Raw genomic sequence first — 27,858 nt, 5'->3', positions numbered from 1 at the left:
GGCGGCGCAGCGCGCGCACTGCAAACAGCCCAGCCGCGTGTCGGACCCGGGCGGGGACTCAGCTCCGACCCGGTAAGTGTGCCGCCCGCAGCTCCACAGCGTCTCCTCCCGGCAGGAGCAAACCCTTGGCGGCGAGAGCTATTCAACAGGGTTAATGACAACGTGGAAAATCACACCAATACACACATAAGGTCCTCTATGCCCTTTTAAATGATATAATTTCGACTCTAGTACTTTTAATATCTTCTTTACCTTTCTTACTGGCTCATCGAAAAAGGCATAGCTTATTTTTATCTATGCAAAAATGTGTCATGCCATTTCCGACAACCCCATAGATTTTCTTATTTTTAATCCTATATAATACCTGAGTTACTTTAATTTGATGTTTATTCCTGAAATTATTTTGTCTTGTATGCCTCTACAGAGTTATATCACTACCAGTTTTTTTTTTTATTTTAAAATTTATTTTAATTAGAGACAGAAATTGGGAGAAGAGGGAGGGAAGGGGGGAGAGAGAGGGAGGGAAAGGGAGGAGAGGGAGGAGAGGGAGAGAAGGAGGGAGGGAGAGAGAGGGAGAGAGGGAGAGAGAGAGAGAGAGAGGGAGGGGGAGGGAGAGATGAAGGACCCGCAGTACCACTTCACCAATTAGGAAGCTCCCCCCCTGCAGGTGAGGACTGGGAGCTTGAACCAGAATCCTTATGCACTGTAACAATGGTACCAGTTCTTTTGACTAGCAACTACCTCCAGATATCTGCCTATATCTTTTTTTCTTTTGGTATACATGCCTTTTATTTGCCATGTCTCTTTTTATGAGAGTTAAAAATCCATTCTCCAATATTTCACTCACTTTGCCGCAATTTTTTCTCCTCATGTTGGAGGTTGCTATTTTCTTATAATAATAGTATCTTGAGAGTGTTATAGTTTATATCTGTTACCAAATGACCTGCATTTCTCTGAAAGACACTTGTGGGATAGTTTTTCTCATATGTGCAATATAAAAATTGAAACACATGAATTTGTGAGGGAAAAAAGGAAAAAAAGTAGTCAAACTATTCCTAAGACTTTGTGAAAACTGATGGTTATCCTGGGGGCAGGGAGAACCTGGAAGTGAGGAGGAGTGTGGTGTGGAATTATACCCCCATAATCTTAGGATCTTGCAAACCAATATTTAATAACTAATAAGAATAAATTTAAATAAAAGAACTCCAAGAAGAGCAGACCAACTTCATCTTCAGTTTTCCCCATAACAATTTTTTTTTTTTTAAAAAGAAAATCTTGTTTCTGCACGCCTCCTGCAATGAAGTGGGGGCCAGGTTCACTATCCAAGTGAACTCTTTTGCTAACTTGGGACAAGAGCTTGAGGGCCCAAAACAAGAGAATGGCAAGGACACTTGGTATGTGTGTGGGGGGTGGGGTAGAGGGGGACTCTCTGAAGGCCCAGCTATGAGAATGGGTACGGAGGGCTGAGGAGACAGCATAATGGTTATGCAAAAAGACTCATGGGGCCAGGCAGTGGCACTTCTGATTAAGTGCACAGATTACAGTATGCAAGGACCCAGGTTCAAGCCCCTGGTCCCCACCTGCAGGGGGAAAGCTTCACAAGTGGTGAAGCAGGGCTGAAGATGTCTCTCTGTCTCTTTCCCTCTCTACCTCTTCCTTCCCTCTCAGTTTCTGTCTCTAGCCAATAATGATAAATAAAAATATAATTAAAAAATGACAACTATCTTAAAAAATTCTCTCATGCTTGAGACACCAAAGGTTCCAGGTTCAATCCCCAGCATCACCCTAAGCCAGAGCTGAGTAGTGCTCTGGTAAAAACCTACCCTCTCAATTTCTTATAAAATAAACAAATATTATATATGTATATAATTAAAATAAAAAAGGATGGGGGTGGTCGGGCAGTGGCGCACTGGGTTAAGCACCACTTATGAAGTATGAAGTGCAAGGATCCTGGTTTGAGTCCCCAACTCCCCACCTGCAGGGAAGTTGCTTCACAAGCGGTGAATCAGGTCTGCAGGTCTGCAGGTGCCTATCTTTCTCTCCCCCTCTATATTCCCCTCTCCTCTCAATTTCTCTCTGTCCTATCCAAAAAAAAAAAAAAAGTCGCTATGAGCAGTGGATTCATAGTGCAGGCACCCATCCCTGGCAGGAAGAAAAAAAAAAAGTATACTTATGGATCTGTCCAGGGAGCAGAGCTAAGCTCAGAAGGCCCTGCCAGAAAGGGAAAGGCCTGAATTGGCATCTGGAGGTAGGAGAGGTGTGTCTCAGGGTAGCCTGGCTCAGTGTGTGTGGAAATGTATCAGCTGCAGGGAGGAGTAGAGGAAGCTTCTGCTCTGGGGAGAAGCAGATAACACAGTTAGTTAACTTCCAGGCAAGATACAATATACTTGAGGATCCCAATTCATGAATAAATGCCATTTAGGGAGGCTCTGGGCCCCATGTGTTCTTTGTGCTGGGAGGTGACTGTGTAACTGGGCATCTTAAAGAAGAACAAACAAATCAGGATCCTCTTAGGAAGGAAGCAGTCATTTCAACTGTAGTTAGAAATAAGGTCCCTGGGAACAGGGCAGTAGCGCAGCAGGTTAAGCACAGGTGGCAGAAAGTGCAAGGACTGGTATAAGGATCCTGGTTCAAGTCCCTGGCTCCCCACCTGCAGGGAAGTTGCTTCACGAGTGGTGAAGCAGGTCTGCAGGTGTCTATCTTTCTCTCTCCCTCTCTGTCTTCCCCTCCTCTCTCCATTTCTCTCTCTAATATCCAACAATGACATTAATAACAATAATAACTACAGCAATGAAACAAGGGCAACAAAAGGGAATAAATAAATATTAAAAAAAAAGAAAAAGGTCCCTGTGCCTTAGGGGTGGCATAGTGGATAAAACCTTGGCCTCTCTGTCATAATGTCCTGAGTTCAGTCTTTGAACAGGTGCCAGAGTGATGCTCTGATTCCCTTTCTTTCTTTCTTTCTTTCTTTCTTTCTTTCTTTCTTCCTTTCTTTGTTTCTTTCCTTCATATTTAGATTTATTTATTTATTTATGTATTTATTTATAAGAGAAGAGAGAGAACCAAAGCATGACTCTGGCACATGTAATATCGGTAAAACATTCCATCAGCTTACCACAACAAAAAATTGACTATCTATTTACTTTTGCCAGAGCACTGCTCAATTCTGGTCTATGGTGGTGTTTGAACCTAGAACCTTTGGTGCCTCAGACCTGAAAGTCTTTCTGCATTATCACCATACAATCTCCCCAGAAGAAATCTCTTATTTTTGTAACAGTCTAATGGGAGTATCAGTAGGTGTTGTTGAGGTGGTCTGGTGTCGGGCTGCACCGCGGAGAAGAGAGCGGACGTCCAGAGCAAAGGGGTACACAGATCTCAGAGAGGGAGAGCCGAGAGCCCAGAGAGCAACAACATCTGGCGCCCAACGTGGGGCAACTGCATAGACCTGCGTCGTAGCGGGTGTTCCATAATTGCCTGATGTAAGCTCCTGTGTCGCTAGAATCCAATTATCTGGGTGTAGGTGTTTAAGATTAAGGCATACCTGACGGAATTGTGGTGTCATGCCTTCCCAGACAATAGAGCGCAGGAGTAGTGTAAGGAGGAGAAGTCAGGAGAAGTCAGGAATGAGGCCTAGGCTGGGTGTGTGGGGCTGCTGCCTAAGGGAAGGTGGCAAGTAGGGGAGAATGTAGGCTGAGTTCTAACAACTGTCAACCACAAATGGCAAAGCTAACCATTTCTGCTTTAGGAACTCAGCCCCCAAGACTGGGAGGCAGCTTACAGGACTAACATTGTCATCAAAGACAAAACTGCTTATGATAAGGTGCCAAGGTGCCACTGGCTCCTGCTTTGGAGATTCACAGTTGAAGTTGAGCAATCATTGCTCTAGTCCCAGCGGGGGCCACATCTCTCTGATGTCACTTGGTCCCCTTTTCTTTGGGAACACGGAGAGCAGGAGGCTAAGTGACACCCTGGAGCCATCTGCCCGCCTGTTAATAATAAATTGTGAGAGGAACAGGTTTCAGGCAAACATTGATTTAAAAAAAGGCTCTTCTCATGCCATCTGCTGTGAACTCCTGTGCCAGGCTGAAAGGGGAGGGACAACTGTGGGCTGGGCTCTGAACCCCCAGCCAAAGGCTCACAGGGTTCCCCCTTCCTCCCCCCACCCCTCCCTGCACAGGGTGCTGCAGAGTGAGAAGGCACACCCGCTGCCTCTGACCAGTCCTGAGCGTCACAGCAGAGGTCGCTTGGAGTCTTTCAAAATGTCCACAGTAGGTGATGATGATGGTGGTGGGTTGGGGCTGTGCTAGTCCTCTCATCTGAGCCGGACCACATATCTGTAGGTGTTCATCTTACAGAAGGGAGGCTGGAGGCTCAGAGAAGTTAAGTGCCTCCCCTGAGGTCACTCAGTGAGGCTGCCTTTTCTGTGTGCAACAGTGAAGTTCAGCCTCCTGTCCACTCGGGTAACCCAGGGCGGGTTTTCCATGTAACAGATGCACAGCTGACATCACCCAGGGGTGCTCCTCCACCTCCAGCCCTGCCCCACCCTCCCTACCCCCACCCGCCCCTAACTGTGGACTTCTTTATGGCACTCAGTGTCTGCCCTTCCCACCCAGTTGAAGAAGCACAGGAGAAAAAACTCTGAGGATGCCCAGGAGCTTTCAGAGAAGGTCAAGGGGCAGATGGCCGAGGCTGAGCTCCGCACGCTCAGGCAGCAGTTCAAGAAGATGGTGGAGAGTCGCAAGGCCTCCAACTTCCGCTCCCAGCAGAAGATCCTGAGCCAGCAGTAAGCCAGCCTTGCTGTCCTGAGGGAGCCTGGGGAAATGAGGGGCTCAGCCTCCCTGGGGCCCGTCTTCCCTTGTCTCTGGGGTAGGGACCCTCTTCCAGGCAGTCTCCTGAGGATCATTTGTGACTCCCCGTCCTTCCCTCCTTCCTTTGTCTCTTTTTTCCTCCCTCCATTCCTTCCTTCCTTCCTTCCTTCCTTCCTTCCTCCCTCCCTCCCTCCCTCCCTCCCTCCCTTCTTTCTTTCCTTCCTTCCTTTTTCGTTTTTTGAAAACAGAAGCATGCTGAGCTCTGCTTATGGCAGTGCTGGGAATTGAACCTGGGATCTCAGAGACCTCAGACATGCAAATCCTCTGATACGTGGACTGTTTTGCCAGAATGACTTCATTTCTTCCTTCCTTCCTTCCTATTTTTTCCTCCCTCCCTTCCTTCCTCTTTCTTATTTTTTTCCTTCCTTCCCCCTCATCCCCATTCTCCTTTCTAGATTTATCTATTAATGATATAGTGGCTAGGGAAATGACTCACTCAATGGCACCAGATTTTCATGCCTGAGGTTCCTGGTTTGATCACTGGCACCACATGTGCCAGAGTGGTACTCTTGCTTATCTCTCTCTCTCCTCTCTGACACTCGAGAAATTCTCTTTATCGCTCATATATAATAAAGTAAGTATTTATTAAAGATAGGTAGGTAGAATAGATAGATAGATAGATAGTTGGAATCAGAACATTGTGCTGGCATATGCGGTTCTGGGGAGGCAACTCAAGACCTCATGCTTAAGAGCCCAGTGTTCTAGCCATTGTGCTACCTTCTGGCCAGTACTGCTTCTTTGTTCTGTTTTTCCTTTTCCCCTCCTACTTTGTTTTATTTTCTTACCAGAGCACAGCTAAACTTGGGTTTATGGTAGTTCTGGGGACTGAACCTAGAACCTTGGAACCTTGGGCATGAAAACCTTTTGCATAACTATTAAGCTACCTCTCCAGCCCTCCTGCTTCTTCCTATGCAAGGGTTTTGATCTTTCTCTGTGTGCCAGCCTTGGCTGGTGGGAGACAGTTGTTTCTACTCTGAAGCTGCCAAGGGCCACAGAGACGGAGCCAGTCCCAGCCCCAAATGCCCTGGGCGTGGAGGGTATGGCCAGTCCAATATGGGTCAGGTATCCATGCCTGGTGCGATCAGCGGTGGCCAATGGTCTGAACCCCAGGACCCAAGTGAATAGAAGTATGGGTCTCATTATCCCAAGGGGATTCTCACAGATGGGCAGTTCACTGGAGTTGAGTACCTCAAAGAACACTCCCTAGAGGGGCCTGGTTGTGGCGCACCAGGTTAAGCACACACAATACAAAGGGCCCTTCCTGTTGGGGTGTCCTGCTGGAATTTACAAAGCACAGTATTTCAGATGGGGTCAGCCTAGAAACAGTGAAGAGAGAGACCCTGCAACACTGCTTTACTATTTGTGGAGCGTCCCCCACTCCAGGTGGAGAGTGGATACTTGAACCTGGGCCCTTGAGTACAGAAATGTGTGTGATCTACCAGGTATGCCACTGCCTAGCTCCTAAGCATATGGAGATATATATATATTTAAAATAAATCTTTTAAAAGTTTTATTTATATTTTTTAATTTTATATTTATTTTCCCTTTTGTTGCCATTTTTTTTTTATTTTCCCTTTTGTTGCCCTTGTTGTTTTTATTGTTGTAGTTATTTTTGTTGTTGTCCCATTGTTGTTTTTTTATCATTGTTGTAGTTATTGTTGTTATTGGGGTCATGGTTGTTAGATAGGACAGAGAAAAATGGAGAGAGGAGGGGAAGACAGAGAGGGGGAGAGAAAGACACCTGCAGACCTGCTTCACTGCTTATGAAATGACTCCCCTTAAGGTGGGGAGCCAGGGGCTCGAACTGGGATCTTTACACCAGTGTTTGCACTTTCTGCCACCTGTGCTTAACCTGCTTTGCTACTGCCTGACTCCCCTTTTATTTAATTATTAACAAGAGAGGGGGAGAGCGGGGGTGGGGGCTGGAGAACCAGAGCACCACTCTCCACACGCAACACCATGGATAAAGCTAAGGACCTCAAGCTTTTGAGTCCAACACTTTATTCATTGCACCATCTCCTGGGCCACCACTGGAGGATCTTTTAGCAAAGCGAATTCTGATTCAGTAGGTCCCAGGTTGGGGCCTGAACATCTGCCTTTCTCTAAGCTCTCTAAGGGCCCCCGAGCAGCTGCTCCAAGCAGCAGGAATAGGGTGTCACTCTGCCTCTGGGACATTGCCCTGGTTAACTGTTGGGCAGACACCTGGGTCTTCTGTTCACCATGTGCCCACTGCCTTCTCCTGTAGACAAGACAGGGAGAGGCAGAACAAAGAGACCTCTGCAAGCAGTAGAGTCTATCTTTTACCGCACAGTCGAGAGGCTGGTGGAGGTCTCTGTGGATACTCAATTGAAAAACCTGGAAGATTCACCTGCCTCTCATTATCAGAGATAATTAGCTATGTGCTGTGGCCAGAAAGCCTGCAAAATCAGGGTGCTGGTGGTGGTGAATCCGATCGTGTGCACATGTCACCATGCACAAGCACCTGGGTTCAAGCCCTCAGTTCCCACCTGTAGGGAGAAGGTTTCACAACTGGTGGAGCAGTGTTGCACATGTCTCTCATTCTGTCTCTTTCTCCTCTTTTATCTCTTTATCATCTATCAAAGAAAAAGAAAAGAAAAGAAAAGACCACTGGGAGTAGTAGAGTTCTTGTGTAGTGACCAAAGTCCATCCTAGTGGAAACAAACACACAAAAGACCAAACCCAGTCACCAGTGAGCCGATGGCCAAAAGGGTAGAGTAAGGCGACAGGCTGGAAGTGTCCCAGAGGGCCTCTTGGTAGCTGCTGTGCGCTGGGCCTCAGGCTGTGTGTTCTAGAAGGGACTGCAGAGTGGCCTGTGCCTCGCTCACTCAGTTGGGAGGTGCTACTCCAAGTCTTCTTTTGAGGTTAAGGGGCCACAGGTGTCTTGCCAGAGTAAAGCTGAGGTTCACGGCTGGGGCTGGGGTGCATTGTATACTGTTTTTCTAATAGCAAGGAAATCCAGACACTGCAGGACGAGAAGGATGAGATCACCCTGCTTTTGAGTCTCGTTAAGTCCCCAAGGAACCTGGATCTGAGCGACAGGAACTTCCAGGAGCTGCGCTTCCTGCTGCAGAGCAAGGAGGACTATGAGATGCTTATCAGCTCCATGAAGTCGCTCCTGGCTGAGCTGGATGAGAAGGTGCACCTTCCTCTACTTGGCAGAGATGGATTGTCTGCCTTTTCCCTACCTTTCTCCACCCCCACCTATTTCCTCGGTCTCTCTCTCTCTCTTATCACCACCAGTGTTATTGCTGGGACTCAGTGCTGGCACTACAAATTCACTATTCCCAGTGGCCACTTTCCCCCTTTCTTTTCATTTTACTAGATACAACAAAGATAAATTGAGAAGGGAAGGGGGAGATAGAGAGGGAGTGAAATACCTGCAGAGGTCTTCACACCTTCCCTGAGGTGGGGAGGAAGGGTTTAAACCCAGGTCCGAATGCATGTCAGCATGTTGCACTCAACTGGGTGTGCCACTGCCCAACCCCCTCATTCTTTCTTTTTAAGTCAATCTATTTATTTTGGATAAAGACAGAGAAATTGAGAGGGAAGTGGGAGATGGAGAGAGAGAGGAGAGAGAGAGAGAGAGAGAGAGGAGAGAAAGAGGAGAGAGAGAGAGAGGGGAGAGAGAGAGAGAGAGAGAGAGAGAGAGAGAGAGAGAGAGAGAGAGAGAAATTTGCTGCACTGCTTCGCTGCTTTTGAAATTTTCCCCCTGCAGGTGGGGACCAGGGACTTGAACTCAGGTTCAAGTTTGGCAGCACAAAAAAGGCCCTACATGAGTCAGTCAACATGCAGCTAACAAACTTAGAGAAAAGGTCCAAGTTTATTAGAATAGACAAGTGAAGAAATAGTCACCAGGAGAGGTGATGAACAACTGGTGAAAAAACCAACTGCCCCCTGAGTGCTGGGCAGGGTGTAGATTTATGCCTCTGATTTTCAGGGCTACCCTTTTTTTGGGTTACTCAAGGAAGCCCCTTCTCCCTGCTGTATCTCATGCATGGAGACTGGGTTTTTTCTATCGAACCCCTCACAGGTAGGGGACCACAACCTGGGGTGGAAACAGAAAGCTGCTCAGCCAAAGCTCTCATCAAGGTGGACCTCCAGTCTCATGTCTCAAGGAAGTTTTGATCACATAACTACGATCACATTTTTGTCGAGTTTTGCTGCATAGGTTGCCGGCCTGGCAAAAGCCACATTCCTGAGTTTATGCCCCCAGCACAGCTTCCCCCAAGCCCTGCACAACCTCAGGAGACAGCATCTGGCAGAGGCTCTGCATTCTGTGTCTCCCAGCACCCATCTGGACCCCCTCAGCTTCTTTGGGCTGAGGCCTATTTACTCTTAGCATCACAAAAGCAGCATCTGACATAAAGATGCCCAAGGGATAAGAGGCTGGATTTAATCAGGAGAAGCACAGGGAAACTAGCCTGGAAGCTGTGGCTTCACTGTAAAGAAATTTGAGGACTTTGGGGGATCAAAGCATGGAGGGTGACCCTTCTGAGCCTGGGGGTGTGGTCTGGGGATGTGCATGGTCCTCCCATCTGAGGCCATTTGGCAAGGAGTTGTGTTGCAAAGGAGAACCAAACAGAACAGAAACTTGAACCTGAATTCCTTGTTCTCACTCTGAGGGAATGGTGTGTGTGTGTGTGTGTGTGTGTGTGTACACTTTCTGGCTAAAGTCCTAAAACTTGATTAACAATGACTGTAAGCAGCATTTGTACCCTTCACCAGTTTGTGTGAGGCCCAGTGAATGGTTCCCTTGATTACCAATCTTCTGAGAGGCCTCCATCTTGCTTTACATACCAGTGAGAATATGTTGGGTGGCAAGTAACAGAATTCTTTTTTTTTTTTAAATTTATTTCTTTATTGGGGAATTCATGTTTTACATTCAACAGTAAATACAATAGTTTGTACATGCATAACATTCCCCAGTTTCCCATTTAACAATACAACCCCCACTATGTCATTTATCATCCTTCATGGACCTGTATTCTCCCCACCCACCCACCCAGAGTCTTTTACTTTGGTGCAATACGCCAATTCCACTTCAGGTTCTACTTGTGTTTTCTTTTCTGTTCTTGTTTTTCAACTTCTGCCTGAGAGTGAGATCATCCCATATTCATCCTTCTGTTTCTGACTTATTTCACTCAACATGATTTTTTCAAGGTCCATCCAAGATCGGCTGAAAACGGTGAAGTCACCATTTTTTACAGCTGAGTAGTATTCCATTGTGTATATATACCACAACTTGCTCAGCCACTCATCTGTTGTTGGACACCTGTGTTGCTTCCAGGTTTTGGCTATTACAAATTGTGCTGCCAAGAACATATGTGTACACAGATCTTTTTGGATGGCTGTGTTGGGTTCCTTAGGATATATCCCCAGGAGAGGAATTGCAGGGTCATAGGATAGGACCATTTCTAGCCTAACAGAATTCTTGACTAGGAATTACTGACAGAATGAAGTTTGCCTTCTCACATAATAAGATACCCATCTAAAAACAGTCCAGGGTGATTTAGACACTCTGCAGTGACTGGTTGGTCCGTTTCTCTTTGACCCCTTCCCATGACTGGCCCTCCTTTTGTGGTCACAAGATGGATGTCAACACTTAGCAATTACAGCTTTTCACATGGTCACACATAGACACATGAAGAATGGATGGGAGGTTTTCTTACATAGTGTTCACTTCCTATGGGGGTGAGAATATTTCACAAAATCCCTCTGATAGATTTTCTCTCGTGGCCAATCACTGACAAAGGGAAATGGAATTTCCATAGTTGGTAAACCAATTATAAGACAGCCAACTACAATAAAATCTGATTTGTTTATGCCTTCCCCACAAACAATGGTTTTTACATTTTATTTCATTTTTTATTTTTTGTCTTTAGGGTTATTGCTGTGCCTGCACCACGAATCCACTGCTCCTGGAGGCTATTTTTTTCCTTCTGTTGCTATTGTTGTGGTTATTATTACTGTTGTTGTTTGATAGCACAGAGAGAAATCGAGAGAGGAGAGGAAGACAGAGAGGGGGAAAGAAAGATAGACACCTGCAGACCTTCTTCACCCCTTGTGGAGTGACCCCCCCTGCAGGTGGGGAGCTGGGGGGCTTGAACCAGGATCCTTATGCTGCATTGTACTTTATTCTTTTGATCAGAGCACTTCTCAGCTCTAGCTTATGGCAGATAGTGCTAGGGACTGAACCTGGGATCTCAGAGCCTCAGACATGAAAGGCTGTTGCACAAACCACTGTGTCTGGCCCTCATTTTTATATTTTATTTTTACTTGTATTATTTTTCAGATAGAGACAGAGAATGCAGAGAGACAGAGAAAGAGAGTTAAAGAGACCACAGTACTGAAGCTGCAGTAGGGGTCAGGCTCAAACCTGGGTTGTACACATAGTAAAGTAGCACTTTACCCAAGTGAGCTATTTCACCAGCCTCATTTTCATATTAAATGTTTGCATTTTATGTATTCTCGCAATGCCTGGACCTTGTGCATGTGTGACCCCATCACTCACTCACGGATTGGTTTCCTTTCCTATTAAATTTTTTTTTTATTAGAGAGAGACATCACAGTACTGCCCACCATCCATGGAGCTACCCCATGTGGATGCTGTGGTGCTGCCAGGTAGAACCAGGCTTCACACACAGGACTTTGCACAATGCAAGGTGCAGGCCCTACCACTTGAGCTATCTCCCAGTCCCATTAAATGCTCACATCCCAAAAGACAAAATGAACACCTAGATAATACAACCCGTCAGTCACCAAAACCTGAAATATGTACTCTGGCTATTTAAGAAAAAGTTTAAAAATATTTCTAGGGGTCCAGGTGGTAGCGCAGTGGGTTAAGCGCACATGGCTCAAGTGTAAGGACTGACATAAGGATTGAGCCCCCAGCTCCCCACCTGCAGGGAAGGCACTTCACAACTGGTGAAACAGGTCTACAGGTGTCTATCTTTCTCTCCCCTCTCTGTTCTCCTGTCCTCTCTTGATTGCTATCCAGTAACAACGACAACAATAACAACGACAAACAAAAAGAAAAAAAATAGCCTCCAGGAGCAGTGGATTTGTAGCACAGGCATTGAGCCCCAGCAATAAACCTGGAGGCAAAAAAAAAAAAAAAAAAAATCCAACCCCTGCCTTAGACCAGTGAGGATTTATCAGATGGGACTGGGGACAGATCACTCTCCTCTAAGTGGACTGCTGACAGTGTGGAAATATTTTTATCTGGAGTTGGGTGAGGGTGCACCTGGTTAAGAGTAAGGGCCTTTGCAAGGATCTGGATTTGAGCCCCCAGCTCCCCACCTGCAAGGGGGGATACTTCGCAAGTGGTGAAGCAGGTCTGCAGGTCTCTCTCCTTCTCTGTCTCCCCCTCCTCTCTCAAATTCTCTCTGTCCTATCCAATAAAATGGAAACATGGCTTCCAGGAGCAGTGGATTTGTAGTGCCAGCACAGAGCCCCAGTCATAACCCTGGAAGCAAATATATATAGTAGCAAGTAAAAAAGACAAACTTTGGGACTGGTTGAACCAGTAGTTCAGTTATGTTCTGAAGGTTTCTGTCCTAATCCTTTGGGGGTGGCTTCTCATGACCCACCAACTAAATACCTCCAATGTCCCCTGTCTGCAAGGTGACAGGCCCCTAGGAAGACAGCACCATTTCTGGTGTCAATGGTGGTGTTAGGCTATACCTGCACAGGTGAATAAAATGTATAAGCACAATGAGATAAACAAACACCTCTAAATTGCCTGAATTCAATATGCACCCAAGAGAGAGATTCCAGTTCTGTTAACGGGGAAGGAAAGGAAAACATCACCTCTTTGTTTCAGCATGCTCCAAATTTTCCTCCCACAGATGTTCACACAGCTGGGTTTTCCGCCCTCTCTTTCAGATTGCTCAGATGGAAAAAAAACTTGCAACCCAAAGGCAAATCTTCTCAAAGACGCAGGAGACTAATAACCCCCGGAAACTGCAAAAGCAGATCAATATTTTGGAAACCCGCTTAAATCTCGTATGTGGAATGTTTCTTGCTTTGCACAGAGCTCTTCTTGGAGCTGAGAGTAATGCTGTTCTGGGCCAGTGGAGGACACCTCAAAGGTGTCCAGCAGGTGTGGTACACAGTAGCCAACTAGCCTTGAATTTGCCACCTGTTCACCCACCTGCTCCGTTCCATTTGACACTGCCCAGGACAGCTCCCTTCCCTGATCTCTGCACCTACATAGATACTTTTGACAGCCCCCACCCCAATCTCTTGGGATGCCTGATGTTCATGTCCTGATTCAAAAGCTTCTGCTTATTCTCAAGAAACAGCTGGAACTTCCCTCTGGACCTGGCAGAGTCATCAGGTCTCTTAGTGAAATAGAGCCTTTTAGTAGTGGCTGATGTCTCTAAGAAACAGGAGGCATAGCCGTGCGAAACCGAGAGAGAATCATCCAGGGTCACTTAGTCAGTTAGCTAGCTGGTGTCCGGCTCAAGCTGTCTCTCATCAGGCCCAGCTTGGCTCTGAGGATCTGGATAGTGATGAGATGGGGACCTCCCCAGCCCTTGGCTGCCCTCCAGAAGCTTAACTGGCCCGGGAGTGGGCTCTGTGTTGAGGCATGACCCTCCTCCCAGGTCACGGTCAACTTTGACAAGCTTCTGACCACCAACGCTAAGCTGCGGGAGGAGATCGAGGACCTGCGGTTCGAGAAGGCTGCATATGACCATGTGTACCAGCAGCTCCACCGGCGCCTGGGAGCCCAGAAGAGAACCATGAACCTGGCCATCGAGCAGTCTGCACAGGCCTATGAGCAGAGGTGGGCTGGAGAGAGCGCCCAGGGCAGAGAGATCTTAGCCTCCTCCTGAGGCCCTTACTTCCTACTCTAGGCCACCCTCTGTCCCCTGTGTCTGGCAAACTTATACATTGTTGTTGCAAGGACTCTGAGCAAAGCCTATGTGCTGAGCCCAGTGCTGACTGCCCTGGGCATTACTTTAACGCTCATAACTCCCCTGGGGACTCACGCCCACTTTACACACCAGGACTTGGAGATTTAGAGAAACCACACTGTTTACCTGAGATCCGGGGACATGGCCAGTGGAGGTGAGCTGAGGGTCAAACCACTATGCTGTCCCACTGCTTCTGGTGCTGCTGACTCTAGTCCTGGGCCTCTCTCTTGACTCACCTGGGTGAGCTCCTGATTTGCACTCACAGGTGCCAGAGGCAGAGAGCTTAACTATGAAGAACAGAGGTTTTATAGTGAGAGAGGTCTGGTTTGAGTCCTGGTTTCATCATCACATTGCTATTGGGTCTCTTTGGGAAGTAGGATTAAATAATACGTGGCTGTAAGACGGGCTGGAGTGGAGTAATTGACAAGTGATGGATGGTGGTGATGGTAATTGGGAGGTGATGAGAGTGGTGGTAATGATAATGCAGGAAGTGGTGGGGGTGGTAATGCAAGAAGTGATGGTGGTGGTGGGGATTCCCCTGGGCATGGTCTAGAGTTTGCAGCTCTTGTCATTCAGGTGATGAAGGCTGTTCCTCTACTCCCCAAACTTCCATGATTAAGATAAATGATGGTCACAGACCAGGTACGATGTCTCTTAGCACAGGCCAGGGTTGGGAAGAAGGAGGGTGTCTCCAGACATTCACCTTATGTCCCGGCCCAGGCTGGAAGCCATGGCTCGAATGGCTGCCATGGAGGACCGCCAGCAGAAGGACATCTCCCAGTACAACCTGGAGATCCGCGAGCTGGAGCGCATATACGACCATGAGACCAAACTCAAGTCCTTTCTGCTCATCAAGCTGAATGACAGAGCGGAGTTTGAGGAGCAGGCCAAGAAGGAAGAAGGTACCCTCTCCAGACCCCTGTCTTGGTCTATGAGTCTCTGTCTCTACTTAAAGGTGCCCTGTCTCCTTGTAAGGGTGCCAATTGAGTAAATAAGAACACAAAATGCCCAGTTCAAGTTAACTCTCAGGCAACACACTTTTAGGATAAGTATCTCCTATGCAGAATTTGAGACATTGTTGCACTAAAAATATTTAGTGGGGCAGGGTGATGGTGCACCTGGTTGAGCACGCAAAGGCCTGGGTTCAGGTCCTTGTCCTCACCTACAGGGGGGACAATTCACTTGTGGTGAAGCAGTTTTGCTTGTATCTCTCCTCCTCTCTCTCTCCCCCTCTTATCTCCTTCTTTCTTCTCAATTACTCTGTCTCTATCAAATAAGAGATAGACTAAGAAAGAAAGAAGGAAGGAAGGAAATAAATAAAGAAGTAGGAGAAAGGAAGAGAGGGAGAAAAAAGAAAATGGATGCTAGGAGTAGTGGATTCATTGTGTGGGCACAGAACCCCAGTGATCACCCTGGTGACATTTTATTTCTTGGGCAGAGGAGATAGCATAATATTATGTGAAAAGACTCTCAAGCCTGAGGCTCTGAGGTCCTAGGTTCAATCCCCCACATCACCATAAACCAGAGTTGAATAGTGCTCAGGTAAAAAACAAACAACTCTTTATGAACAATTGAGACAGTTTTTCTTTCTTTCTTTTTTTTTTTTTAGAAACAGAGAAGTAGAGAGATGAACACACACACACACACACACACAGAGACACAGAGAGAGAGACACAGAGAGAGAGAGAGAGAGAGAGACCACAACACCAAAGTGGTGGGGGCTGGATTTGAGCATGGGTTGTTCACATGGTAAAGCAGTACACTAGCAAAGTGAGTATTTTACCAACTTCCTTTTTCTCTATTTCCGCTGGCTTCCCCAGCTCTGAGATGCTCTGCCAGCAAAGTTTCTTTAATCTTCATCTACTCAAATCTCACCTCCTTGGGGAAGCCTCCCTAGCCACCTAGAGCCCCCTCACAACCCCTGTGGAATCTCCTCCATTGCCTGTCCTCATGGAAATTACTGGGTCTCTTGTACTGTTTACTTGGATACCTCATTCTTTCCTCTTTCCATCTGGTTTCCCTAGCAAAGGCTCCTGGGACAGGGGTGTGGTCTCTGTAGAGCCCAGCTTGGCATCTGGCACGTGGGAAGTGCACAGGGAGAGCACTGTGATGCCCTGAGGGGTGGGCTCTGGCCCCACCTCCTGGGAGTGGCCAGGGAGCCTCTTGCAGACCCACGGCCACTGGCCCCTCTTGTAGAGCTCAAGAGTAAGAAGCATGGGAAGAAGAGCAAGGGCGAGAGCTTTGAGAGCTACGAGGTGGCTCACCTGCGGCTGCTGAAGCTGGCAGAGAACGGGAACCTCCACCAGCTCGTCCAGGACTTCCTGGCCAAGGAGGACAAGAACTTTGCACGCTTTACCTACGTCACGGAGCTCAACAACGACATGGAGACAATGCTCAAGAAGACGGAGCGAATCCAGGTTGGGACATCTCTGTTACCTGGGCTGGGACACTCTCCACTGCCACCCCCAGCAGCGTTTCCCAAAGTGGGTTCCTGAGAACACTCCTTGAGATGTTCTGTAGAGAAAAGTGCCTCAGGTTTGGGGGAATAGTATTGGGGAAACACCCTGGAGAGATGACCAGTTCTTTTAGGAAGGCCGTAATGTATAAATATATCCAAGCAGAGTCAAGGCTCTGACAAGTCCTGCACTCAAGAAACCTGCTGAGGAGCCAGCAGAGGGCTTACTTGGTAGAACACAGACTTTGCCAAGCATGAGGACCTGGGTTCAAACCCCTGGCACCCACAGTGCTTGCAGGAGATAGGGGGATGTTTCACACAGTGGAGCAGGGCTCTGGTGTCTACATCCCTCCACCTTCCCTCCTTTCTCTGTCTCTCCCTCTCTATCTCCATTTGAAATTAAAAAGAGAAAACCATAGTAGTTATGCAAAAGACTTTGATGCCTGAGACTCCAAGCTCTGAGGTTCAATCCCAGAGCTGAGCAATGCTCTAGGGGAAAAAAAAAGAATATTTGTCATCTGGAAGTGATGGAATTTCACACTCAAATCTCAGGCAGAAAGGAAGGAAAGAAGGAAGGAAGGAAAGAAGGAAAGAAGGAAAGAAGAATCCAGTTGCTGTTTGCTGAAGCCACCACCCCCCAGGCTTATTTGCGCCCCATAAACAGCCTTTGAATTTATATGCATGGGACAGAATCTGAACTGCCACAGCAGCAGCCTCAGGCACCTGCAGCCCTGCATCCCCTTCCCCACTGCTCCATCCTCACTTGGCCCTGACGCTGCATACCGGCCACTCCTTCCTCTAAAGAGGACCCTCAATCTTCCTTCCCTGGAAGGCTGACCTGACCTTTCCACCCACCTGTGGCTCCTTCAGTCTTACAGACTGAGTCTGGAATTAGGACCAGGGTGTCTCATGGGGGTGGGGGTGGTCCAGTTGTTCCTGGGCCTCGGTCCCCCACTCTGTAGAGTGACACAATGGGGCTAGAATAGCAGTCTCCAATCTTGCACAGAACAGCTGCAAGACTTCTCTGTGGGTGCCAGACAACAAGGCAGGTAAAATGGAGCAGCCCTGAAAAGAGTGGCACCCTGGGGGTGGGATGGGTGAGTGGAGAGGGTGCCTGAGACCTCACCTTTTTGCGTTGGAGGACGGAGAGTGCCTCTGCTCAGACTAGCTCAGGCAAAGAAATCATCATCAAAAACTGAGGTTTGATTGAAAATCAGTGAGGCTTCTAACATCTAACTTCAAGCCTGCTGAGAGGGCTGGGGTCGAAGTTTGGGACGGGGGGGGGGAACCCAACCTTCACTCTTCTTGTGCTTGCTCTCCCCTCAGCTCCCCAATTTTAAACATCATTCCAAAATCTAAAAATCAGGATGCTGTTGGGGGGCTGAGTGGTGGCTCACCTGGTTGAGCGCACATGTTACAGTGTGCAAGGACCTGGGTTCAAGCCCCTAGCCCCCACGTGCAGGGGGAAAGCTTTGCAAATGATGAAGCAGTTCTGCAGGTTTCTCTCTCTCTCCTCTATTTCCCCTTTCCCCTCTTGATTTCTAGCTGTCTCTATCCAATAAAATAACAAAGATTAAAAAAAAAATCAGGATACTATTCAGGAAAATCTGGATTTCTGGCTTCTCATGAAAAATGAATCTAAGAACTCTGACTCCCTGTCTGAGTGGGAAGCTTTGCGCCTCTGGACACCCGCTAAGGGGCCAGGCCGCGATCCCCCAGAGACCCCATGGGTGAGCTTCACTCAATTCAAGTGCAGTGCACTGCGTCGGGGGTTGATGCATCACCACTCCCCTCTGGTGTCCACTTTCAGTATTGCAGGGCAGGTCTTGGAGGTGTGGAGACTTAACAGAAAAGTTTGATAACACCCCCCCCCCCATTTTTATTTGATAGGACAGAGGGAAGTTGAGAGGGTAGGGGGAGATGGAGAAGTAGAAAGAGAGACATCACTCTTGAAGTATTCCCCCTCGCAGGTGGGGAGTGGGGGCTTGAACCCAGGTCCTTGTGCTGGATAACATGTATACTCAGCCAGGTGTGCCACTGCTTAACACCCAAAGTCTTCATATTTTTAAAATTCTGCAGCCCAAGAGGTGGCACAGTGGCAAGAGCACTAGACCTACAAGCTCCAGGTTGCAAATTTGAGCCCAAGAATTCCCTGTCCCTCTCTCTTACATATATATATATATATATATATATATATTAAAAAAACAATTGGAGAGAAATAGTGTAGTGGCTATGTAAAATGTCCTTCATTCCTGAGGCAACAAAGGTCCCAGGTTCAACCCCCAGCACCACTATAATCCAGAGCTGAGCAGTGCTTTTGTAAACACATACACATGCATAAATACATACATATATGTATATATATTCTATGAGAGAAATATATGTTCATAATTAAAATTTTTGAAAACTAAAGATGGAATTGTGGGGGATGGGCAGTGGCATACTAGCTAAAGCACACACATTACCATGCTCAAGGACCAAGGTTCAAGCCTGCAAGGAGACACTTCATGAGTGGTGAAGCAGGTTTGCAGGTCTCTCTCTCACCTCCAGGTTTATTGTTGAGGCTCAGTGCCTACACTATGAATCCACTGCTCCTAGAGGCCATTCCCCACCCCTCCCTTTTTAAAATTGGATAGAACAGAAATAAATCAAGAGAGGAGGGGAAGAGAGGGGGAGAGAAAGATAGACACCTGCATATCTGCTTCACCGCTTGTGAAGCGACCCCCCTGCAGGTGGGGAGCCGGGGGCTCGAACCGGGATCCTTGAGTGAATCCTTGCACTTTGTATTATGTGCGCTTAATGCGGTGTCACCTCTCCCTCTTTCTATCTCCCCCTTCTTTTCAATTTCTCTCTGTCCTATCTAATAAAAAAAAAAAAGACTAAAAAATGCTGCTGGGAGCAGTGGCTACGTAGTACCCTGGTGGCAATAATTAAAATAAAATTAATGATAATAATAATAATTTTAAAAATAAAATAAAGGAAGGGACCATATAGATCTGCCTCAGCTCCTGGAGACATGGCTTCCCTCAGGGGTGTGTGTGGGGAGTGACACAGCTGACAGCCGTGTCTGCTTCTCTCCCGAGCAGGATGAGATCCTCCAATTGCGATCTCAGCAGAAGTCATCCCAAGTTGACAGCCACGTCACGCTGAAAAGCCTGGAGGTAAGGTGGGCTGCCTGTCTGCTGTCTGTCTGTCCACAGGTCTAAGGAGTGCTGGCCTGGGCCATGTCTTGGGTAGCCCTGACCTAGACCCCAGCCTTAGCTGCTGTGGGCTCAAGTCCTCAGAAGACCCCCCACTACCACCACCACCACTCTGGTGGGTCTCTGGCCCTGACTCCCCTCACTGGCCCCTTGTCCTGGCTGCCCCCTGGTCCCAGTAACAAGAACTACAGGCATTTTTTTTTTTGAAGGATTGCTATATGCCAGGCTTTAGCTTTGGCTTTGGCTGCCCTCACAGCAGCCCAGGCAGGGAGCCACACCCTCAGCTGGGCTGTTGTGGGGCCATTGTTTCACAGTCAGTTGCTGATAATAGAGGGCGATAGCGTGTTTCTTTATTTTGCTGAGAAGTATGTCTGAAGACAGGATTTTAGGGCTGGTATGGTGTTTTCATAATGTCATTGGAGACCCAGACTCTTCTGTTCTTCTGAGCCACTGGCAGACTGTATTTAAACCCCCAGGAATGCCTCCTGGTATCATGATGGATGCAGCAGCTTCAACCATCATGTAGACCTTCTAGGAAAGTGGGGAAGGCAAAAAAAAAAAAAAAAAAAGTCTTGCTAGCTGAGTCACTCAGCTCCCAAGTGCTCTCTCTCCTCTCTATCTTTGAGTCCTTTACCTGAAGCTCAGTCATTGTTGGCATTTCTATTATAAGGACAGAGAGTATAAATATAACTCTGAGCAGATATAGTCATGGTTTGATTATTAAGTACAGAGAAGGATGGACAGCAAATGTCTGGCAAATATATACACCCAGAGAGCTGGATTGCAAAGCCCTATTCTAACCACATTTAAAAATATTAACATGAGAGAGGAGGAAAGAACCAAAGTACCATTCTGGCACATGCACTATCAGGGACTGAACTAGGGAACGCTTCTCAAACCTTCCCTTTGTTTCTCTTCTGGGGTGATGAGGCCATTCTCCAATCGGCCACTGGGAGGTAGCAAAGCACATACTGAGGTGGTGTCAGGAAGAGAGAGAGAGACAGAGAAAGGAAGGAAGGATATTTGTGTGAAGTAAAAGTCATTTCTTCCTGTTGGTCAAACAATATTTTCTAGACCTGGGTTACTGGGTTACAGCTCCGGTCTACTTTTTCATTCAAGGGGGAGGGGGCAGGAGAGGGGCACCACTGCACTGGAGCTTCCTCCTATGCTATGGTATCTCCCATGTGATGCTGGGGTTCCAACCTAGGCTATGCGCATGGCAAGGCCTGCACCCTTCCCCTGGCCTCACAGTATGTCAATTTTTTTTTTTTAATTAAGTCAAGTGCCTGGAGAGAAAGCATAATGGTTCTGCAAAAGATTCTCATGCCTAATGCTCTGTGGTCTCAGGTTCAATCCCTAGCAGCACCATAAGCCAGGGCTAAGTAGTGCTCTCATTAATTATATATATATATATATATATATATATATATATATATATATATATATATATATATATATATATATATATTATTGTCTCCAGGGTTATCGCTGAGGCTCAATGCCCATACCACTAATTCACTGCTCCTGGTGGCCATTCCCCCCCCCCTTTTTTTCCTTTTTTTTTTCTATTTTATTTTTTTTTGACAGGACAGAGAGAAATTGAGAGGGGATGGGGAGATAGAAAGGAAGACAAAAAGATAGACACCTACAAACCTGCTTCACCACTTGTGAAGCATCTGCCCTGTAGGTGGGGATCAGGAGTTTGAACCCAGGTCCTTGTACATGGTGATGTGTGTGCTTAATCAAGTGTGCCACCGCACAGCTCCCAATGATTTTTCTTTTTTGCCTCTGGGGTTAGTGCTGGAGCTCAGGAGCTGCACCACGAATTCACTGCTCCTGGAGGCCGTCTTCTCCACTTTTGTTGTTTTCCATTTTGTTGGATAGGACAGTGAGAAATTAAGAGGGAAGGGGAAGACAAAAAGAGGGAAAGATTGACACTTGCAGACTTGTTTCACTGCTTGTGAACTGATTCCCCTGCATGTGGGGAGCCGGGGGCTCAAACCAGGATCCTTATGTGGGTCCTTGCGCTTTGTACTATGTGTGCTTAACCCAGTGCACCGCTGCCTGGTCCCTGTAATGATAATTTTTTTTAAGTGCAACAAGGCAGAAGAGAAAATAAGGTGCTAGGGGGACGTATTGCTGCCTTTAAGTTCTGTTTCACTTAGATGTGTGGATGAGTAAGCTGGATCACAAAACACTTCTTCTTCTTTTTTTTTTTTTTTAAAGATTTTATTTATTTATGAGTAAGATAGGAAGAGAGAGAAAGAACCAGACATCACTCTGGTACATGTGCTGCCGGGGATCGAACTCAGGACCTCATGCTTGAGAGTCCAAAGCTTTACCATTGCGCCACCTCCCGGACCACTACAAAACACTTCTTCTAAGCTACTGACTCAATGATTTATTTTAACAGAGCCTTGCTCAGCTCTGGTTTACAATGGTGCTAGAGACTGAACCTGGGACCTCAGAGCTGCAGGCAAGGTCTTTTGCAGTACCACTATGCCGTCTCCTCAGCCTCTGTTTTGCTTTTCTAAATGTCATTGGGGGCTCAACAAGTGCCAGTTGGGGTGAGTGTTCAGCTGCATGCTGCTTCCTCCCCCCTGCCCACTGAGTCCCCCACCTACAGAGGTGAATGGAGCCCCGAGTGTGACCCCCTTAGAGGTTGAGAGTCTGAGCCCACAAGCCTCTGGGCCACATCGCCTCATCACAGTCCTCACTGGGCTGTACACTGACATGGGGCTGGTGGGGGTCTCCAGGAAAAGCTGAAGATAACCACGGCAGAAGCGGATAAGTACGAGCGGAGCTACAGGGACATCAGCAAGATGCTGGAGTACCTCAGGGCCTCGGTGGAGAGCCTCTTCCAGAAGGTGGACTGTGACGGCAGCCAGATCCAGGGCCACCTGGGTGAGACGGGCAAGATCACTGACAACAACCTCCCTCAGTACCTTGGTGAGTCAGGCTGGGCCCGAGGGATGCTCACAAGCTGTTTCTAGGGCCTCCTGTGAGCAGAGGCGGGGCCTATTGTTTTGGGGCTGGGTGTGGGAGCCTGGTGCTGAAGCACATGGGCACCACAGCCAGTCTGCTTGGGTTCAAATCATGGCTCTGCCAGTTCCAGTACCACATGTGAGCATCATGGCACTAGGAGAAACTCCACAGATGGTGAAGCAGTGCTGTGGTCTCCCTCCTCTCTCTGTTTCTTTTACTGTCTGAAATAAGTAAAATGAAAAAGTTGGCTAGGCAGCAGTAGAATCACACACCCGAGACTTCTGTCTTCCCTCCTACCCCCTGCCCCCAGGGGGGCAATAGAGCATGTGAACAGGCCCCGGGGTGGAGCCCCAGCACCCCGTGGGAGCACCATGGACAGCACTGGGGGAGCTCAGTGGAGGCTGCAGCAGTGCTGTGGTGTCTTCTCTCTGTGTCTCCCTCCTTACTTCCTCTCTCTGTAAAATAAAGAATGAAAAAAATGCCTTGGGGAAGGACTGGCTCAATAGTGGTATCGTGTGCACCAGTCTAAGACACGAGAGAGAGAGAGAGAGAGAGAGAGAGAGAGAGAGAGACGGCGCTTTTTCTTGTAGATGTTTTATTTTTCCTACATACACCCAGAGCCCCTGCACTGTTGGGCAGAATAGACATCCAGGATCCATTTACGTCATAAGTGAGTGAAGGGATGACTTCTGTGATGGTTGGGGCCATGGCAGCTCCCTCAGCCAGGTGAGTCAGTGTCGAGATCTGGTCTGAGACTTGCAGCACCGGCAGGACTTACTCAGGCAGGGGTGTCCGGAAGGGTGTGCTAGGCAGGAGGAACAACGTGAGCACAAGTGGGGAGGCCCGGGGCAGAGCCAGCTCTGGGAAAATCAGTAGTTTAGGGCGGCTGTTTGTGGCTCCGGGTTTTTAGTGTAACCAGGTGTTTCTCAGTCCTCTTTTAATTACCAACCCTCCTTCAAGGGTCCATTAATTAACTAACTGTAGCAGGGCACTGCACAGCTCTGGGTTATGGTGGTGCTGGAGATTGAGCCTGGAACTTCAGAGGCCCAGGCGTGAGAGTTTTTTGCAGAACCGCTATGCTGTCTCCTCCACCTTATTTATTTATTTATTAGACATTCTTGTCCTCATTTTTTCTCCTTGTGAAGTTTTAATATTATAGCCACACTGCATAGCTGCTTATATCTCTCATGTGTGTGTCTGTACATTTTTTTTCCAGAGAGAGATAGAGAGGGGCTGGGGTGGGGGGAGAGAGAAAAAGAGAGAGGGAAGAGACACCTGCCAGCACTGCTTCCCTGCTCATGAAGCTTCTGTCTTGCAAGTGAGGACTAGAGGCTTAAACCCAGGTCCTCACACACAGTAACATGAGCACTCTGTGTGTCACCGATCAGCCCCTAGTGTCTGTACTTTAGACATTATAATGTCTAATTGGCTGCAGTTTCCTCCATGCCCTCCTACTTTCCTCTCTTTCTCCCTCACTTCTTTTTCCCTCTCAAGAACCAAATGTCACAGTTCAGGAGGTGGCACAATGGGTAAAACTTTGAACTTCTAAGCATGAGTTCCCAAGTTTGATCCCTAGCAGCACATGCACCAGAGTGATACTCTCTCTCTCTCCCTCTCCCTCTCCCTCCCTCTCCCTCTCTCTCTCTCTCTCACACACACACAATAAAAGAGGCATCCAGGCAATGGCACATCTGGTTGAGCACACATGTTACCATGTGCAAGGACCCTGGTTTGAGTCCCTGCTGCCCACCTGCAGGGGGAAGCTTGATGAGCTGTGAAGCAGGTCTGCAGGTCTCTATTTTTTCTCTCCTTCACTATCTCCCCCTCCCCTCTCAATTTATCTGTACTATCAAATAAAGTAGATAGGAAAAAGAAGAAATAGCCACCAGGAACAGTGGATTCTTAATGCTGGCACCAAGTCCCAGTGAAAACCCTGGTGGCAAAACCAACAAGGCAGACATTGCCGGCTTGGGGTACTGCCAGCCCCCAGGAAGGCAGGGTGTAGCCCTAGAGAAAGCGCTTGTCCCTGTCTCCAGTCTCCCCTCCCTGCTCCTTCCCCCCTGGCCCAACAAGGGCACTACCATGAGGGAAAGCCCTGAGGTCTCATCTTGGGTGGCTACCATGGTCCTGCTTGTTTTTTCCAGCCATCATTGAAAAGAAGACCAATGACCTGCTGCTGTTGGAGTCCTGCAAGCGGCTCCAGGATGTGGAGAGGACAGACAGTGAGGTCCCACAGACCTTCACCAACCCCTTCTGGGGTGGCTCTGCTCTCCTCAAGCCCATGGAGCCCATCAGGGTAGTTCCCCCCATGCTGGGGGCTGACCCCTTCAGCGACCGGCTGGATGACGGTGAGCTGTTTCCCTGAGTCTGAACAGGGGCTGGGATGGATGTTTGGAGTCCTGGCCTGCCTCAGTTTCTCCTCCTCATGAGTCTCAGGGCCCATTGGTCCCTCTGGGTACTTACTGTCTTGGGTGTGACTTGGGGGATACTTTTCCCTTTGGTTGAGTGACCTGGCCATAGACCCTGAGCTCTAGTCATCCTGGATACCTTTTAAATAATGTGTGTGCGTGTGCGTGTGCATGTGTGTGTGTGTGTGATGATCCCACTCATGGACAGAAGTTATGAAAAATAAGAACAGAAGGGAAAACACAAAGCAGAACTTGGACTAGGTTTGGTATATTGCACCAAGATAAAGGACTCTGGGATGAGGGAGGGTTCAGTTCCTGGATCTTGATGGCAGAGGAGGACAGTGGGTGGGGGGCAGTTAGAAACTGAGAATGTTACACATGTACCACTGCTGTATGTTAGTGTTGAATATAAATCATTAATTCCCCAATAAAAACATTTCTTTATTTATTTGACAGAGAAATTTAGAGGATGAGGGAGAGAAGGAGAGAGACACTCTTGTAGACCCGCTTCATGGCTTGTGAAGCTTCCCCCCTGCGGGTGGGGAGTGGGGTCTTGAACCCGGGTCCTTGTGCACTATAATGTGTGTACTTAACGGGGTACACCACCTCCCTGGTGCCCTTATCCTGGATACTTTTTAAAGCCATGATGTGCCTATTCAAAATGAACCTTAAAGTATCCAGGTTGGCAAGTCGCGGGCACGAAAGGGTCCCTGGTCCTGGCTTGTCTCCTTGTGCTCTTGATCCATCTCTGTGATGGCCTCCCATGGTCCTCAGGCTGCCTCTGCAAAGTGGCCAGTTAAGAGACAGTTCTCCATCTGGGCAGACACTAGACTATCAAGTGGGACCGTGATTCCCTCCTCTCTGGTCTTTATGCAGTGCACACCCTGACAGCTGCCCAGGGCAGCCCTGTCTCATGACCATTAAACCAGACTGACTGTCACATCTCCAGGTGGGAGGAGCAAAAATAGTTGTTGTTTGAGTAGCTTAGCCCTCCTCTCTCTGAGCCCAGGCACCCAGAGGAGACCCAGGGCCAGGCTGGGTACCCTTGTCTTGGGTGCTGTCTGGGCTGGATTCAGTACCTCACTTCCCTCGTCTTCGGCACAGTGGACCAGCCCTTGGACCACAGCAGCCTCCGGCAGATGGTGCTCAGCCAGTACAGTGCCAGGGAGTCTCGGAACCGGGAAGTGCACTTTGAGAACCTTCAAGATCGGGCGGATGAGGTGAAGAACAAGAAGAAGTCAGTGCCCTGAGGAGGTGGTGGTGTTTGACCAGAAACAGAGAGAATAAATGAATGTCTCTTCTTAATCCCAGAGCCTTGCACATGCAAAGACCAAGGAGAGGGGCCATGACAGGGTGCCCATCATGGGCCCAGGGCAGAGCAGAGAGCAGCCACGAAGAGCCATGCTGTGGGCAAAGGCCAGGCTTCAGCCCCGAGGCTGCTCTTGCATCTGGGCTCTGTTTGTGTGTCTGCTGCCCCAAATGTGTGTGTCCGCATCTCTGTGTGTCCCTGTATATGTCTCTATCTCTGTGTAAGTGTGTGTGTGTGTGTGTGTGTGTGTGTGTGTGTGTGTACACTCGAGTCTCAGTGTGGTGCCAGGGTGTGTGTGTGTGTGTATTTACACTCGAGTCTCAGTGTGGTGCCAGGGTGTGTGTGTGTGTGTGTGTGTACACTCGAGTCTCAGTGTGGTGCCAGGGGTGGAACCCAGCACGTTGCTTATGCACTCTGTCCTGAGCCACCACCCCACCCAAGTATTTATTTTATATTCTTATAAGTGGGGGGAAAGGACAGAGACACCAAAGCACTGCTCCACCAACTGTAGTTTCCCTTTGTGTGTGCCTATGTATTCCTGTGTGTCTCTGTCTCTCTGTGTGTCGATAACTTCTATGTGTTCATGTTGTGTGTGTCTGTATGTTTGTGTGTCTGTGTCTTCTATGTGTGCATGTTGTTTGTGTGTCTGTGTCTGTCTATGTGTACATGTCTGTGTCTGTGGTAAGTCTTGCCCTGAACTGCAGGTGGCTGAGTGAGCTGAGCTGAGCTGAGCTGAGTCCTCCCCTCTGTGTACCCCTGTCTACAGGAAGCCCAGGTGTCAGACTTGAGACATGGGCCACATGGGGATCCTGATGTGGAGCCTCCTGGGTCCCTGCTCTCTGGCCAGACCCATTTCCCACAGCCGTGCTGCAGAAGCTGCCCCTCAGCCTCTGTTGTGATTATTTATTTGTCATTCATGTGTGATTATTTATTTGTTTACTCCCCAGAGCACACTGCTCAGTGTTGACTGATAATTATGTTGGGGATTGAACCTAAGACCTTCGAGGCTCAGGCATGAGTCTTTATGCATAACCACTATGCTGTCTTCTCAGCCTCTGTTGTTATTCTTGAACCTTGAAGACTCAATCTTGTTCTAGCTCTTTCACTTCCCTGGGTCCCCCAATTCCCTCTCTGGGACCCTAGCTCTCACCTGTCCCCACTTTTGGTTTTCCATTCCTTCAGTGCCCTTTGCTTTGGCTGTGTCCTGTGCTCTGGAGGTTCCCTTGAGGGCTTACTTCACCCCATTCTTCCATAAGACTTCTGGATTTTCTTTGGCGGGGGGGGTCTGGCTTACCAGTGGCCTAGGGTTCAAGAGTGTCCTCCAGACAAGGTTATCAGGTGACTAGCTCTGCCTGTGTCAGCCGACAGTCCTTCTACCCCAGGGCCAGCTCTGCAGTCTTTATGCCTCTAGGGGGGCCAGACACCTCTTCTCAGGGCAGCTGCTGAATGGGTAGATGAGGGCTCAGCCCTGTCACAACCTCCTCCACCACTGAGAGCAGAACATGAGAGAGGGACACGGGATCTGATGCCCTTCCTCAGCCATGTGAGCCTGTTTGTTTCCTATGTTGGGAGTTGCATCCAAACAGACCTGAAGGCTTCAGCAGTGACTCCAGTCACTCAAAACCAAGAGCCAAGGTCTAGTTCCTGATCTCAGACAGGGTAAGAAATCAGTGCCCTATAGCAACAACAATAAT

General features: G+C 48.2%; 1 protein-coding gene across 1 annotated transcript; it reads left to right on the top strand.

Annotated features, from left to right (window-relative positions):
• CCDC63 (coiled-coil domain containing 63) lies at positions 1-26,128 on the top strand. The gene is made up of 12 exons (XM_007529619.2): positions 1-72; positions 4,178-4,268; positions 4,614-4,783; positions 7,836-8,025; positions 12,774-12,893; positions 13,496-13,677; positions 14,528-14,709; positions 16,004-16,224; positions 19,349-19,423; positions 22,219-22,411; positions 24,592-24,795; positions 25,960-26,128. Exons 2-12 carry the CDS (start codon positions 4,260-4,262, stop codon positions 26,103-26,105), a joined length of 1,692 nt encoding a protein of 563 aa, XP_007529681.2. The 5' UTR covers positions 1-72; positions 4,178-4,259; the 3' UTR covers positions 26,106-26,128.
• Positions 26,129-27,858: the final 1,730 nt, after the last annotated feature.

Source organism: Erinaceus europaeus, chromosome 6, assembly GCF_950295315.1.
Source record: "Erinaceus europaeus chromosome 6, mEriEur2.1, whole genome shotgun sequence".
In the NCBI taxonomy this organism is placed as follows: domain Eukaryota; kingdom Metazoa; phylum Chordata; class Mammalia; order Eulipotyphla; family Erinaceidae; genus Erinaceus; species Erinaceus europaeus.
Note: the sequence above shows the minus strand (reverse complement) of the source record. Positions and strands in the feature narration are given on the sequence as shown.

Excerpts from the sequence above, each read along its gene's own strand:
- CCDC63 (XM_007529619.2), top strand. Across the intron at positions 8,026-12,773 it reads TGGCTGAGCTGGATGAGAAG|ATTGCTCAGATGGAAAAAAA; the intron begins GTGCACCTTCCT and ends CCTCTCTTTCAG. Across the intron at positions 22,412-24,591 it reads CAACCTCCCTCAGTACCTTG|CCATCATTGAAAAGAAGACC; the intron begins GTGAGTCAGGCT and ends TGTTTTTTCCAG.